Consider the following 15,713-nt stretch of genomic DNA (forward strand, 5'->3'; position numbering starts at 1 on the left):
CGCAGACCCTGCCCGGCGGCGGCGGCGGCGGCGGCAACAACCGCGGCCGCGCTCCTTTAAGAGGGGGCTGGGCTGCCGGTGACCCCGCGCGATATCCGCCTCTTCCTGGTTGCCATGGCCACCGCTCGCCGGCGTCCCAAGATGGCGTCGCTGCTGCGGGAGGAGCTGTTCGAGACGCGCGGGCAGGCCCCGGCCCCCAGCAAGGACTTCTGCCAGCTGCTCGTCACCCGCCGCCAGGTGGGTGCTGGGGCCGCCGCTGGGGCCTGGCGCTGCTGGCCCTGCCCCAGCCCCGGCGGGGAGCGGGGCCCGGCGGTGCGCGCTCGGGTGCGGCCTGCCCCGGGCCCGTCCCGGGAGCCCGGGGCGGAGGAGAGCGGCCGCTGCCCTCGTCCCGCGGGACGCGAGTCGGGGCGGACTTGGGGGTGGCAGGGGAAAAGGCGCTTCGAGCCCGCGGCTTGGGAGCCGGGAGGAGAAGGCATGCCCGCCCGCGGTGCTGTGGCCTCGGACCGGCGTCTGGCACCCCGCAGACACACCGCGAGCCCGCGGTGTGGGGGCCCCAGCACCAACCAGACCAACCCAACTCCTTAAATAGTGTCGCAGAGCCCTGCGAAGGAAAGGCAAGTTTAGAAGCAACAGGACTTGAAACAAAAAAGTTTAAAAGCTCAGTCCAGGAAAATGAGATTAAATTGCCTACAGAAACAGCCTGCCTGTTTTCTCTCTGTTATCTGAAGGTGTTTAGTGTCCTGCGTTTTGTTGTGTGCAAGGCTGGTTTTCAGGTGAGGGAAATAAGCAGTGCTAAAAATCCTGGATGAGATCCCCGGATTTTCAAGATACTTTATTTGAATATACTGCAAAATGTTCCAAAAGACAAAGCTAACTTAAAACTAACTTCCAATGAGGAATATCTGGCGGTAAAGAAATGAGACTTGACAAATTTGCATATGAGTTTATAAGTGTGAGAAATAAAAATTATAAAAGATTTTTTTTTATGACTTCACCTTGGCCTAATACTGACTGAAAAGATCTTGTGTGTATGTATGAGATGAACACTGTTTGCTTGTTTTGTGGCTGGATGTAATGGTTTTAATGTTGTGAATGCTGGAAAAGATTTAAAATGCCTCAGAGGAACAAAAAAAAAACCTAAAATATTGTTAAATTAGGAGGCAGGATCTTCTTATTATTTTGTTTTCTCTAAATAAACCAAAATGATGAACGTATTTTCTCCTGGTGATGTGGGAATTGTCAGGCCTGCATTTAGGAAAATAAAGGGAGGCTGAGGGGGACAAACTGAAGTTAAGGTGCAATTCCAGTTTAACTGTATTTTATATGCTCTTTCTTTTCGTCTTGTCTCTTTGGTGCTATGAACTTCTAAAATTCCCAGTGTCTGTAGTGGTTTCAGAAGGGGCCCAAAAGGGAGCTGTGGGTTTCTTCCTCAAAAAAAATTTTTGAGATAGGCCTTAGAAGACAACCCAAGGGACCTTTAAGCTTTGCAAAAAAATGAGAAACCTTGATGCCACGCAGTAGCTGGGAAATATGTGCTTTTTCTCACCTGAAGCCCTGTATTGTGGCGCCAGTCACATTGACTTCATGGGAATCATATTCATATCAACACTGCATTAGCTCATGGTATAAGTTATCCAGGGGTATGGTTTGTTTAACATTCATTTTTGTACTTGGATAATAAAAATAAGATGTATGTTTCTTATTGTCATCTTCAGTTTTGTTTGATTATTGTTTTTTTTTTTATGCAAGTTTCCTGTCGAACACTTCAGATACCTGTTTTTAGTTTTGCTTTCAGCTACCCAGATATAACCCTAAAAACAAACCAAAGTCAGTTTTGTGAACTCTGTAAAAAGCTCTGTAACTGTGAGTGGAAGTAAGTTAAAATTATCCTAAAAGTGTTTATTGCATAGAAGTATTACTGTGAAGTTAGTGTAGTTGAAAAATAATTGTTTTGGATGATTTGGAAACAAAAAATAGTTTTGATTTTATGATGGTAAGACTATTTGAATATGATGCAGTAAACATACATATTTGAAGAAAAAATAATTCTTAACATCTTCCAAAGCTTGCTTATCTGAATCCAACAACTTCCTAATTCAATAATACTTGAATTAACTGTTTCTGAAAACAAAGTTTAGATAAATCTTTGCAGCATTAACTGCTGTACATGTAAAAATCTAGGATGCTAGTTAGCCTTTCTGTAGGATCAGGGGGTCTCCTGGGAAGAGACAATGACAAAATGACAAAAATATGACAAAAATAGTAATTCACAGCATATGCATCAGTGAAGTGCCAAGTTAGATATCATTTAGAATATATCTATCTGTACTGCAGTAACATCTGGGAGTCTCAGTTGTTGGTTCACATTCCCAGTATGCTCTTTTGTAGTCTCCCAATAAATGATAGTCATTGCCTGAAAGGCCTTACAATCTAAGCTTCCAACTTTACACAGTTACATGAATTGTGAACTTTGCTACTTTGAATAGACCCATTCTTCTAAATCAATGGTTTAAAAATGGTCCATTGTCCATTTAGAAAGGGAGTTTGTAGCCGCATGGTGGATTCGTGTGAACGTTTCCATATTTCTGAGTGTGTCCCTACTGCAAATTGTCTATTTGGGCTCTRTATGAGCAGTAAACTTAACTCTTCCAGGATGAATGTATTAATTTAATGGGCATGTATTATACAGTTACAGAATGCATATACTTGGGTCATGGACAGGATGTCCAGGTATATGTTGACTAACAAGTCATAGAATCATAGAACTGGAAATCCTGTACAAATATCCTCAAAACTTGTTAGGACAAAACATTCAGATGGACAAGGAGGCCATATCTGGGAAGAAACAGGTGTATAACAACGGAACTGCAGCACGCTTTGTTTTCAAACAAGTCCTGTGAAATGCCTCTTTTTCACTGTAGCAAATTGACATCTTTTTTTTCTGTCATGCAACCTGATATATTAGGGATGTCCTCCAGAAGGTATTTTTAAAGTCTAGCTACTGCCTCATGATCATACAGTAGGCCCAAGCTGCTAGATATTGCATAATTAAAAATATATCATTTGGAATTGCTTTAATTTAGAAGAAAGGTAATCTCTGAGAGAGAGTTAGCCTCAGCAAGCCCTTAAGTGTAAGCTTACGTGCAGAGCAACAGTCGAAGCATGTACAGGAGGCAAAAGAGTCCCTAGGGTAGGATACTACATGCRCACATTCTTAACTGTAAGCATGTGAATTATGTTGTTGTTGCCAAAATATGTCAGAACATATGTTTATTTACTCCTCTTGATATCATCAGTTGCAATAACAGCAAGGTGTGCTTCAGCATGTTTGTGCTGAACTCTTATATAGAGTAACCAGGATGCCTGAAAGAAGGAAAGCAAGTCTCCTGCTGCCAGTAAACAAGATACTGGAAGCAGAAGTGCAGACTGCTCCGCACTCTTCTAGCTGATCAARTTATAACAGTAGTTTGCGAAGGGGGGGAAAAAAATGTGGGGGCAGCTAAAAATACACCCACTGGTCTGTATGGATGTATTTGTAGCCAAAGTGTTACCAGGAGTTTCTACAGATCCTGTTGGTAACTTCCTTTTTTTAATATGAGAGTTCTTCCACCTCAGAGACAAATCCAACTACATCTGAAATACATAGCTGTTAATCAGAACTTTCTAAATAAATGTATTCACTACTCATTAGCAAGTAGACACTTTCCTTGAAGTTAGTAAGAGAAGGTTACCAGCCAGTTTCTGCATAAGCTACACTGGGGGAAGATTAAGGAGGAGTAGGGAGCCTTGTAATTCATTGCAGATGACTTTTCTGGTAGTAGACTACTGAGAAGTACAGGTGCATAAGTGAGTATTTGCAGTATACAGCTCAAACAGGTGGAGCATGTAAAAGGAGAGATCTGTTGAACCATTGGCAAAAAAAAAAAAAAAAAAAAAAAAAAAAAAAGCTACTTAATGGAAAAAATAAAATCCTTTATGCTTGCATTCGTATTTTCACAAATGCTGGGAAGCTATCCCACATAGCCCTCCTGTGTGGGCACCCATCAACTCTGCTGCAGGAATGTAAGACAGAAAGAGACCTATTAAGTTATCAAGTCTTAGTCCCTCCTGTTTCATCCAGACACGTAATAGCTCTTCATAGTGCAGATGGTACTTGATGAGTTTCAAGAACAGCTAGGCTTTTTTGTCTCACTGCTCCTCATGGAACAACTGCTCCACATTACCGCTTCCCTGATGGTTAGAAATGCACTTATACTGACTGATGTACAGCTAATGTATACAGCTGTCTTTTAGCTTGGACAGTGTTCTTCTCTTGTATTCAGCTAGCAATGTCGTTTTTTAATAATTTTGTCCTTTCAATATTGTTTGTTTTGTCTGGCTAAAACAGCAATTTTTTTGTTCTATTTTGTTTTTCAATCTCTGTTCGTGGCTAATGGACTTTTTCCTGATCACTGTAGTGTCTTTTCTCTCCATTTCTTCCTATTAGAAAATTTGTTTGTTTGTTTTTACTGAACAGTAGTGATGAGCTCTTACAAGTGCATTGGGCAAAGGCATTACCTCTCTGGGTCTTCTGGATGAGTTCTATGTGATTTGAATATTAAGATTGTATTAAACTTTCTCTACCAGAATCATATTAGTGATTCTTGATCATTCTGTGACCAATTATTATTCTAATATCTTTCTCTGCCAACTTCAAATTTATAAGGGTTTTGTTAACGACAGAAATTACTATTGCTGAATGAATGACCTTGCCATTTGTGCTTTTCARTTTCATATTGCTTATTTCTCCAGTACGCTGCTGTTATGCTAATATATGGGAGGGGGTTGTTTGGGTGTTTTTTTTGTTACAAAAATGCTTTGAGTTTTATGGAGGAGAAATCAGGTGTACATGCCATGATGAACATACTTAAAAAGAACATGCTTGTCCATAAAAGCCTTGGAATCCTGCTAGAACGGATGGGAACAATGGATAGTATTTGAGTATGCCTAAAATTATATAGAATAGGAATATTCCCTGTCATGGAACTGCCATCAAGAAGGGAGAGTTGTTTAGCATATGCCTTTCCATCTATCTTTCTTCATGCGTGTGCTTCAATCACTCTTGAAATGTCAAATCAATTTTTGATATGCCAATTATATTTTGCCAAGGTTTGTTACAAACCACAATAGACTATTTGCTGGTATAAAGCAGGCAATAAAACCTGTAACTTCCACATTAAACATGAGATGACCCAAGATAGCCACAAAAAATCTTCCAAATTAAAATTTCTTGTGAATTGTGTAATATGATGGTGATAAATACAGCTTTTGAAAATTGCAAGATAGARGAATCCAGATGGTAGACTAGTATAGAAAAGACCAGCCAATGATTTTGGTMAAACAAGGAATGGGTGAGGGGGGGGAAAAGTCTGGTGCTTAATCTGCCTACAGGACAGTCTGATAACTAGAAAGATGAGGCTGATAACAAAAGGAACATAATGGGAAAATGATCTACTAAATGTGTAATTAATACTAGCATCTGTCACCATTTATCAAAAGCTGTACTAAGTAGAGGATTGTGTCATGTTAGTAAAATGTTTAGCTACTTACCCATAAAAGAAATGTATGTATACAAAAACTAATGTTGTTCTCTGCAGTATTCCATATGTGATCTGTTTGTACAACAATTGGAATAACTGCTTTTTACCAAATGTGCAATTGCAGATTTTTATATATGGTCAGAGATTGGCAGCTAGATTCTRTATTTTTAACAAATGCATACGCTATTGGCTCAACTATCTGTCCCCTAATAACTAGGCAAGCAGTTCTGATGACTGTTCTTGTTCTTTATCCATCATTGCTCCTATTGTTTATTGTTCACTTACATCTTAAATAGTTTTTTAATCAATATTCCAAGTACAGCATAATATTGTGGAAAAATAAATTTGTTTTCTAGCCCTGTTAGTATAAACAAAAATTCTGAACCTACAGCACTTTCATCTCAAATCATTTTTTTWAAAAAAATCATTTTTTAATAAACAAATCAGGTTTTTGGGCTGTTGGGGTTTTTGTTTCTGGTTTACCTTTTCTATAGATGCTTACCTCYATAAGCTAGGGCAAAATCTTTCTTCTCTTTCTTTCTTCCACCACCTGATTTAGGAAACATTAATAAGTGACTAATTACTGCTTATGGCCTGGTGTTCTTTTTCAGCAGTTTCAGGTTCTATTGAACCTGCAAGGGTAGTTCCTGCTTTGGAAGAATGACGCAATAAAGTTATCTAAATGTTCCCTTTATATCATGGGGCTTCTTTTTAAAACTTAATGATGACACTTGATATAGGAACTATTTGATTAACTGAAGTTTCCATTTGGAGTGATTAAACTAGAGAAATTGGAAAAATTTTAACAGATATTACTGTAGTAATTAAGTTGAAATTAACTTCACGTTACATTAAATGATTTTTCACAAGATGGATCTTTACTTAAAATCAGATTTATTAGAGATGGAAGGATTTCTATGAAGCCAAGAAAGGAGTAGAAAACTTGAAGACTACAGAATAAAGATTTTTTTTTCTCAAAGTCAGGGTATTTTATTTGTGTTTGAAACCTAAAGGGTGCCATACCAGTTATTGCCTGCTGGACCAATTCCATTCAAGTCTCTTACCTGACATTTCAAATAGAAAGCGTGAGATCTTAAGGAACAAAAAGAGCACACAAAATTCACTAGAGGAGCTTCAACAAACTAGCTTTGTTATGAACTATTTGTTTTCAATAGTTATGAACAGTTGAATTGTTATGAGCAATCTGTTTCAATGTTGCAGGATTTTACTTGCCTAAAACTAGCAATTTTTTGCTGCTGTCTTTCTTAAACCAGCACAGTTTCAAGTCATTTTGTACCAGCTCAGGAATTGCTCTGTTATGCTGAAAAAGTCTCTGCAAAATAATTGAACATTTTCGTGATAATGATGTCTTACAGTATTAAGTAATTATTACCAGGAAGATGTTTGCTAAGTCTAAAAAACATAGAAAAAAAATCTCATTCACTCTCCATTGTATCTACTTCAGGTATCTAAGGAAACAGTATAACTACTAGGAAAATGGAAACAATTTATTTGGGGAATAATATTCTGTTGGAAATATGTTTTTTTGTTGTTGTTTTTTTTTTTTTTTTTTTTTTTTTTCTTTTTTTTTTTTTTTTTTTTTTTAATCAGGTGGTTTTGGTCAAAAACCAAAATATTTTGGTTTATCAGTGTTGTTATGTTTTATTAAAATTTGGATGCCTGATAGTATCTCTCACTTATTTCACATTGTATCACCTGTGGCTGTACACAGTTGCTAGATATTGTCTATAGACAACCGGGAAGACTGGGGAAGCCTTTAATCGTGGTGTGTTATTGAAGATGTAATCCAGTTGAAGCAGCCAACTGATAGAGGAAAATGCAACATTCAGCAACTGAAATGCAGTTTCCGTGATGCATTGCAGTAGCTTTTACATTTCTAGCTGAAATGTTTGCAGTTCAGGGCTCTTTTTACTGGTGGATCAAAGGTTTTTTTTTTTTTTTTTTTTTGGAGAACGCAGCACTTAGGGCAATGCATGTTTTTGGTTTTGTTTTCTTCTCTGAAAACTCAGTTCTTTCTAAATCTTTTCCTGATTTAGGACAAACATTATTATTGAATATTTGACCACGAGGAACATAAATTTATGAACATAAATTTATGAATTTATGAGTAGAGATATAAGTGATACTGAATCCTCAAGCATTCATTACRTGGAAAGCTCAGTTGTTTGTAAGGCTGCTGCATATAGCTTTATAAAATTCCTTTTCAGCAGTATTTGAGCCATTGTTTGAAAGTGCACTAGAATACTTAGTCGCATTAGTTTCAGTTAAAAACATTAAAGATCATAACATAATTTTAGTAAGTTGTCCATTAYCATTATTTATTATTACTTTGGTTTCTTGAATCACTGGAAGCCTAGAGACATTTTTTTTCCTTTTATCTAGGATGATTTTTGTCCACTCCTAATACATTTTTAGTATCTGAATAATAGTACCACACTGAATTACAATGTTGAATCTCCTGTTTTATTTCAAATTTCCTGCTGGGCCTTAACATCTGTGGCTTCTTTCAGAAGTACCACACTTGATCTAGCTCTGCATACCAAGAATGACTTTTCAGGACATGAAGGTATAATAGTTTATGGTAAGCATGYACCACTACCTCCTGCTTAATTAAGTAAAAGTTTCCTCCTGTACCTGAGTGCCTGTTGTTTATATACTAACTCTTGCCAATGCTTGTTCTTCCACATAAGGATTTAGTTTTATTCTTCGCTTGCCTTGCTTTACGTAGTGGTTCACCTATCCCTGCTAATCTTTGTCTTGGGAAACCTCAGGATTAATTCAACTTCTATTTTGCCAGGAAATAAGTGCTCCTATCTGTCGTCTTGTTTTCCTTCTTCCTGCTTCAAGTGAGTAAGATAAGCCAAAAGAAGAAGATGAAAAAGTTTATTAATAAAGAACACCTTTTTCTTATTTCTTTTTTCTGTGTAAATAGAAGCATTCCTTGTGAAAAGCCATGAGATACATTTACTTACATTTAGCTGTGCCATACCTTTATACTTTGTTCCTCAAAAAAAAAAATGAATTGAGCATATACAGTAATGTGTTTAAGGGAGGGAAGGAAAAAAGCAGTAGTAGACAAAACTAGAAAAGGATCAGGATTTTATCATAGTGTGCTAGGATATATAGGATCTCATGTAAAGATGCACCAGGATAATTTAAAATTTGTTTTTAAACAAGCTTGCTGAAACTCATCTGAATTGCTGTATGGAAATTTACTGTAATGATTTACTTCGAGAAGAAACTTAAACTAAATCTATGTTAAACTGAAATAAGCCTAAATTAAATCAAAGTAAAAGTGTCTGCGGTTTTTGGATGGACCTCACTAAATCAGATTAAAATTGTACAATGTGCAGCCAGGGTAAAGTCATTTCCTGGGAGAAACCTGAATTAGAAATTACATAGAGAAGTAAAGCATAGTAACTATAGAAGAAAGAGCACCAGAAGAAGTCAGTGCAGTGTGAAATGGTTAAAGTCATTTGTGTGTTTGAAAAACCCTGGAAACCTGGGAGAACGCGAAGCTGGAGTTCAAAGTAACTTAATAGGATGATAGCGAAGAGTGCAGTGAAAGGAGCACCCACAGATGGGGCTTGCAGACAGGAGAACCAAYGAAGCTGGCGAGCGTTGAAAGAACAAGAGATGCATGTGACAGAAATGGCAATGTAGATTTTTAATACATATACATGTCAAATTATCATAGCAACTGCTAACGAAAGGATAAACTTCAGCATGAATGAACTTGGAACCGCAGCTGAGCTGTGCAGTTGTTCCTTCCGGTGCAGTTTGTAATGGGTCTGAAACCTGCAAGTAACAAATACGTTAACAATGTCCCAGAAAACAAGAAATTAAGTTTGGACTAGACCAAATCAGTGTTTGAAGAAACACAGAAAGAAATAAATTTAAAAAAATAAAAAATAAAAACTTTCAGACAGCATAGTAACCTGTGCTTGCTACTCAGCTGATATCTGATGGAGGAAGAAGGGCATACTTGTCTGCACAACTTCTGAGTCATTGGAGACCTAGGTAGGAGTCAGTTGTAACAGAATGACTGTACAACGTGATGGATCCAACAGCTTCCTGCCAGTCATCTGATGGTGTTAAAGATGTACATAGACAGGAAGGGAACTTGGAAAAATGTATTGAGAGTATCTGTGTATTGCTCAAATATATGATCCGATTTTAGAAGCCACATAGATGCCTGTATTGTACCTTTGGATGCAATAGATATCTTTAATTTCTGAGACATCAGTGCTTAAAGTAAGCTGGCCAGGTAAGAATATAGGAAAGCAGGTTTTTGACAGAAATTGAATTGCAGGTCTATACAATTCAGGATGGTAAGAGCTATCTGAGAAGGGAGTTGGTGGGTAGTTGAACTAAGACTAATAGAAAGGGTTGGTAGTTATGTGTGCCCGCACAGCTAAAGGAGGTGCAGCTTCCCTTGAAAGAGCTCTCCATTGTAGCAATGTACTGCACTCTAGGATTTTTATACATGTAGCAGGAGAGTCTGTGTTCTGTTACTTGTTTTTTGGTTCTCTACCAAAAGGAAAAAATGAGCAAAAAACAAAAGCATAGACCACACCTGAAACTGTGATAAAGAKACCTTGAAACTGAAGAAAGAAGGAGGAAACAAACTGCTTGAAATGAAACCTGTCGGTGTCTTATCCATCTAGGAAGGACTGTTATGTCTTACCCTTAGCTAGCATCCTTTGTTCTGTTAAATAGTGGAATAATCTCTTTGTGGCAGTCTTATCTAGGTCTGCCTCTTTAATCACGCTAATAAATGGCAAGTATCATGCACATAATTGAAGACTCTGATCCTCAAGAGTAATTTTTTATTACCTCTGATAGTGTTGCTTTCCTTTCAGCACACACCTCCCCTTCCACATTGTCTCTCTCCTTGTGCCGTTCTTATATTGTTTCCTCTGATCTGTATGCACAGGTCTGCATAAAGGCAGAAGTTAGCCTCCAAAGCACCTGCACTCTAAGTGTCTTTAGCTTCATTTTATTTTATTTTCTGCAAGCTCTGGGCAAACAGAGATGAAGAAAGATACTAATATAGGAATAAAACATGTATGTAACTGAGATGGAAAGCAGAGACCATGGTAAGGCAGCAGGGTTTTTTGCTGAAACTTCGCTACGTTTGCATTCACCGAAGACAATTATTTTTTTCCAAGCTTTTTATTCCCCCTTCTTCCTGAATTTCTTCAAAATGCCTTTCAGATACTTCAAGTGGAAGCCTTTGGCAGCTGGATCCCCTCCCCACTGGTTAATCCCTTAGGTGAAGTGACTTGATATTCTTGAATGCATGAAGCAAGGAAAAATGAAACAGCTTTGTAGTTGCTATAGATGGTATTTTGGAATAGTGGTATTTCTTTTCCCTTCTTCTCCAGCTGCTTGAAGTGCTTGTTGATAGCAACACGTGAAATGTTTTTTGAATTACTCCAGAAGGTTGTCTGTCTTTTCATCTACCATTGCCTTCATGGCTGTACTCTGCTACAATCACTGTTTTCTTTTTGTTTGTTAACCAAACTCTGCCATTAACAGTAACATTTTTTCCTCTCAAAGCAGAGTAGGGGAAGGATGTGGACTTTCACTCCCTTAAACTCCTACTAGAACTGTTTTATTTACTGTTTATAGTTTACCTTAATATTATTTGCTTGCATTTAACTGTTGTAATTTGGAAACTTACTGATGCTGCTTTCTTCTCACTGTCATTTTACTGCTGATGATGCATTACCAAAATGCTATTAACARAAAAAGACCTGCACAAATGAAATAACAAGAGAGAGACTTTTCACAGGGACTAAGAAAGCATGTATATACATACTTAATGGTGAATCTGCTATCAAGGTGAAGATTAAATTGAAATTAAAATCTGAAATACTGTATTATTGATACAAAATTTTGGTAGCATTATTGCTGATTAAAAATCATACCAATTATTTTACAGTGCAAATGCATTAGTATTTTTCTTTTGATTCTGAGAATAATCTGTACAAGCTTTCAAGAACAAACTATTGCCCAAGATTTCGTTCTGATGTTGGCCCGAGGGCGTTTTTATCTTGCAGATCATTTTCTTTAGGCAACATATTAGGTTTTGCGCTTGAAAATCTTTGGTATATCAAAACTGTGTCTGATGGGAAGCTTGAAAACCAGACCAGTCTCTCTTCAGTGTGATATAATAGTTAAGTCAAATGCTTTACTGAAGTTCCAAAATCGGTTGTTCTGTACTTGAATTTAGATGCACTGAGAAATACACAAATCTAAATGGAACAGTCAAACGACTACTGTGTTTGCGAGTTAGGGCCTTAAGGGGGTCTCTTGTGCAATGCTTCTCCATCAAACTGTATACCTCAAGAAGAGGAGAACAAGAGAAGGGCCAAAATTACTTTGGGCAACCTCAAGATTTTTTCAGATTTGCATATGAGACTGCAGCCAAACCTGGCAGAAAACTGTGCTCCCTTTTCGGAAGAGTAGTAGTAGAGCTGAGAAGAACAGGGAACCTGAAGGGGGGAAGTTTCCCCTTTAACTGACTATTGCTGATGAAATTGCTTTAGGCCTCGCCATGTAACTTCACCCTCAGATTTCAGCCTGATACAGATGCATTTAAAGAACAATCACTGTAGAAAGAAGTGATTCCTTAAATCATCATAATGTGCTRTAAGAAATGTGCAGTTTTTATGTCCTCTTTCCCAGAGGTGTAATGTTGAGTATGAATCTTGAGGAAAATAATATGGTAGAAGGTTCACAGTCATATCCATTTTACTCCTTAGTGATGCTCCTGAGAGAAGGGATGGAGATTTTTTCCTGCCTTTCAGCCTTAGTTCAGATATGCCCATCAATCACAGCACATGATTTCAAAGCTCAGGGCAGAAGCTAAACAAGATACTGAGATCTAGATAATGAGAGTTTGAATGTCCAAAACTGCCAGACAGAAAATTTGTTTTAGACTAGAATTACCACAGTTTTTACAAGTGACACCAGGAGACCTGATGTGTTTTGGGTGAAAGGGAAACTGCTATCCTGTGCAGATGTGATCCTATGAATGCAGATAACAAAAGAATAATGCTCATGACTGCCCATACTATTGCAAATGCAAGCCTAGACTTGAGTAGCAATCGTCAAATAAGCACAGGTGTTGTAATCCCTACTCCATATTTGCAAAAAAAAAGTCAGGTAATATTTTGCCAGATGCAGAGCAAAAAGCATCTGAATTCACAGGTGTAGCAGGCAGCAGTGCATACCTATTTGATTCAAGCTGTGTATGACTTCAGTGCAAAATGGTATATTCCCTGGGTTTAGTTTGTTTTCAGATTGCTGGTCTCTTGCAATGTTGGACCTAACTGTGGTTCACTTTCTGTGATTATTCCTAGAAGAGTTTCCTTTAAACATTTCTAGGATCTCTGAATAAATGAAGGCTTCATTATCTGCAGCCTGTTAATGGCCCCTTTGACCTTCTGAAATGGAGCAGTTTTGTCCAGCTTGCAATTTTGAGGCATACATTTTGCCCAGAAATTGTTTAGCCCGTTCTGCCCGACTGCCACTTGCTAGCAAACAGCATTGACATTCTTGTACGTTAACCAAATCAGGAATCTCAAAATGGTCTCTTCTGCCTGATCATAATGAAGTAACAGCATTAATTGGAAATGTTCAAAATCAGGTAGAAAATAAAGGCTTTCTTTCAAAAAAGCCTTTAAAATAAAAAGGTCAAAGCTGTCATAACTATCGATTGCTGTTTTCTCTGGTATTTCAAGGTTGATAAAGACTTTAAATCACTTAACCCTCTTGAATCTATCTGTATCCAAGACTGTAGGAAATGTGCTTCACATTGTAATAGTTATGGATTAGTTCATGGAATTTGTAATCAAGACCAATGGATATTTGTTAAGGAAAACGGTTGCAATGGAAATAGCACTGTGTGTTACCTTCTGCAAGCTGTAAAGGCCAGCTAGGCGTTATTAGCTGCTAGATCTTTCCCAAGAAAGATGCAGGCCTGCAGTGCCTACATGGGTTCTACTGTAACAGCATTATGTGACTATTCCTCACAGATTTACTGTAAAAATAATTATTTTAAGCATAATATTTTAAATGGTCTATTTTCAATTTGAATTTCATTCAATTCTTTTCAATATATTAACATTTTATTTTTTAACATATGAATTTCAAGAAGAAATAACAAATGTAAAGGTGATCACTTGATCCAGATAATTCGGTCTTCCCTTTAAGTTGCTGCTAATTGCAAGGATAATTTTTCTTATGCAAATATTGAAGTATGTATTTATGTACACTTGAGTTTATAGTGTGTTTATTGATTACTATCTAACACAGAATGCTTAATCTTTTTTAATAAACAGTTTTAAAGGGCAGAAGACACAACTGTGTAAAGTAACAGTACTGATTCGTGGCAGAATGACGATGTTCACAAGGGCGTTTTTCCTAGCTACGTTTTAGAAGTCAGATGGGACGTTGTATTGCAACAATTAGAGCTTGCCTGCTTCACTGCTCCAGAGGAGTTGGAGGATTACTTTGATTCGTGAAAATATTAAGACTTTCTGCTGATGTCGTATAATTAGGAGGGAGATTGGTCTTGCAGACTTGCTTGTTTAATTTATTGTATTTACAATATTATGTATAGTAGCTATTCTCAATTGTCCTTTATACAAAGGACAGTGAAGAAATTAATAGAAATAAGTTGCTATGTAAATGTGCCAAGATCATAGTATAGATTTTCATAATACTCGTTAAATCTGATCATTGTTGTATAAGATATAACTATTATTTTCTTCAGCTACTTCATAGCATGTTGTAGGAATAGTTGCTTATACAAAGTTTTTTTTTTTTTTTAACAAGAACATAACTGTTTTTGGAGAAAGAAGAAAAAAAAGATTCTTCAGTTTTACAAGGTCTGTGTTGTTGCTTTTAAGATAATCATAATATGATGTTAGTAGCCCTGTATGAAATAATTGCCTATGTGTCTTGTTATTGTGCTTTAACAATTTATCCCATGAGGATCAAAATAGCATTTACTGTAGCTAGACCCATGTCAATGCAGAAGGGTAGCCTCCCTCGGGTTTGTAGTTAACATTGCATTTTAGTTCTTTTGCAAATACCTGTGTTGTTTGTGCTACTTGGCTTGTGTCCAAATACAATTTAGATATAACGCATGGTCACCTCTTCTTGGTGACAGGCGAGTACAATTTTTAAGGTGTATATTTAAGGTGACCTGGAAGCCTACACTTTGTTCACTTGCAAAACGAGCATCAAAATTGGTCTGTCTAAATGTAAAAGTGTTGTATTCATTTTTCCCTTGTTAACTCATGCCAATTAAAGATGTAATGTACACATCACTGCCATTGCATAAAGATCTTAACACTGCTATAGCATCAGCTTCTTAATCAGGTGAGGCTACGATGGAGTAAGTCTAGAAGAAGCTATGACAGAAGGAGCGCATTTTCATGGCTAGAGTTGCAGCTAAACTAGCAAGGGCTGGAAAATGATGGAAGGGAGTAAGCGAGTAGCTTGCACTATGCTAGTTAGTTGCAAAGCTTAACTATATATAGACAAGACATTGGACTCCTTTGTAGGTTAGAAATTGAGCTTAGGCTCACAAGCATTTAAGCAACAGATCAGCTGATACCGGCTTCAAGCAGTCAAACTGGGGAAGATCATAACTTCAGAAAGGTCTGTCTTAGTTATTTCGTTGAAGATGTTGCAGTATTGTTCACTTCTGTTTTGTAAAAGTTTATGTGGAGGTGAAATGAGTAATTCAACTGCATGAAAACTGGATGCTTTTAAAAATACTAGATTCATTGGAGATTGTGGCAAAATTATAAAATATGCTGGAAGAGGAGAAGATGGATAAAAATGAGAGACAGAGGCATTTGAATATTTAATTTGGAAATCAAACAGCAAGATAAGAGGCAACATAAATTTTCTATAGTCTCCTCTAATCCACAAAACCCAGCCAAAAGCAGAGACTGTTGAAAGTTTTGGAAATATAATATGATATGGGAAAAGGGGAGCTCGGCTGACAAACAGATTAAGAAAAGTAGTTTAGTGGAGGTAATGATGCCAAGACTAAGTGAGAAAGCAACCAACTTTTCAGTAGAGAATCAG

General features: G+C 37.4%; 1 protein-coding gene across 2 annotated transcripts in view; it reads left to right on the top strand.

Moving 5' to 3' along the window:
- Positions 1 to 12: 12 nt before the first annotated feature.
- FBXO36 (F-box protein 36) overlaps positions 13 to 15,713 on the top strand; it is a 30,607-nt gene continuing 14,906 nt past the window's right edge. For both annotated transcript variants that reach the window (XM_085298622.1, XM_085298623.1), the window contains exon 1: positions 13 to 237. In XM_085298622.1, the coding sequence (XP_085154748.1) occupies positions 115 to 237 (123 nt within the window). In that variant the 5' untranslated portion in view covers positions 13 to 114. The remainder of the gene's footprint in view (positions 238 to 15,713) is intronic.

The sequence above is a fragment of the Rhea americana genome, unplaced genomic scaffold, assembly GCF_003343005.1.
Source record: "Rhea americana isolate MKP2758 unplaced genomic scaffold, rheAme1 scaffold_14, whole genome shotgun sequence".
Classification (NCBI taxonomy): domain Eukaryota; kingdom Metazoa; phylum Chordata; class Aves; order Rheiformes; family Rheidae; genus Rhea; species Rhea americana.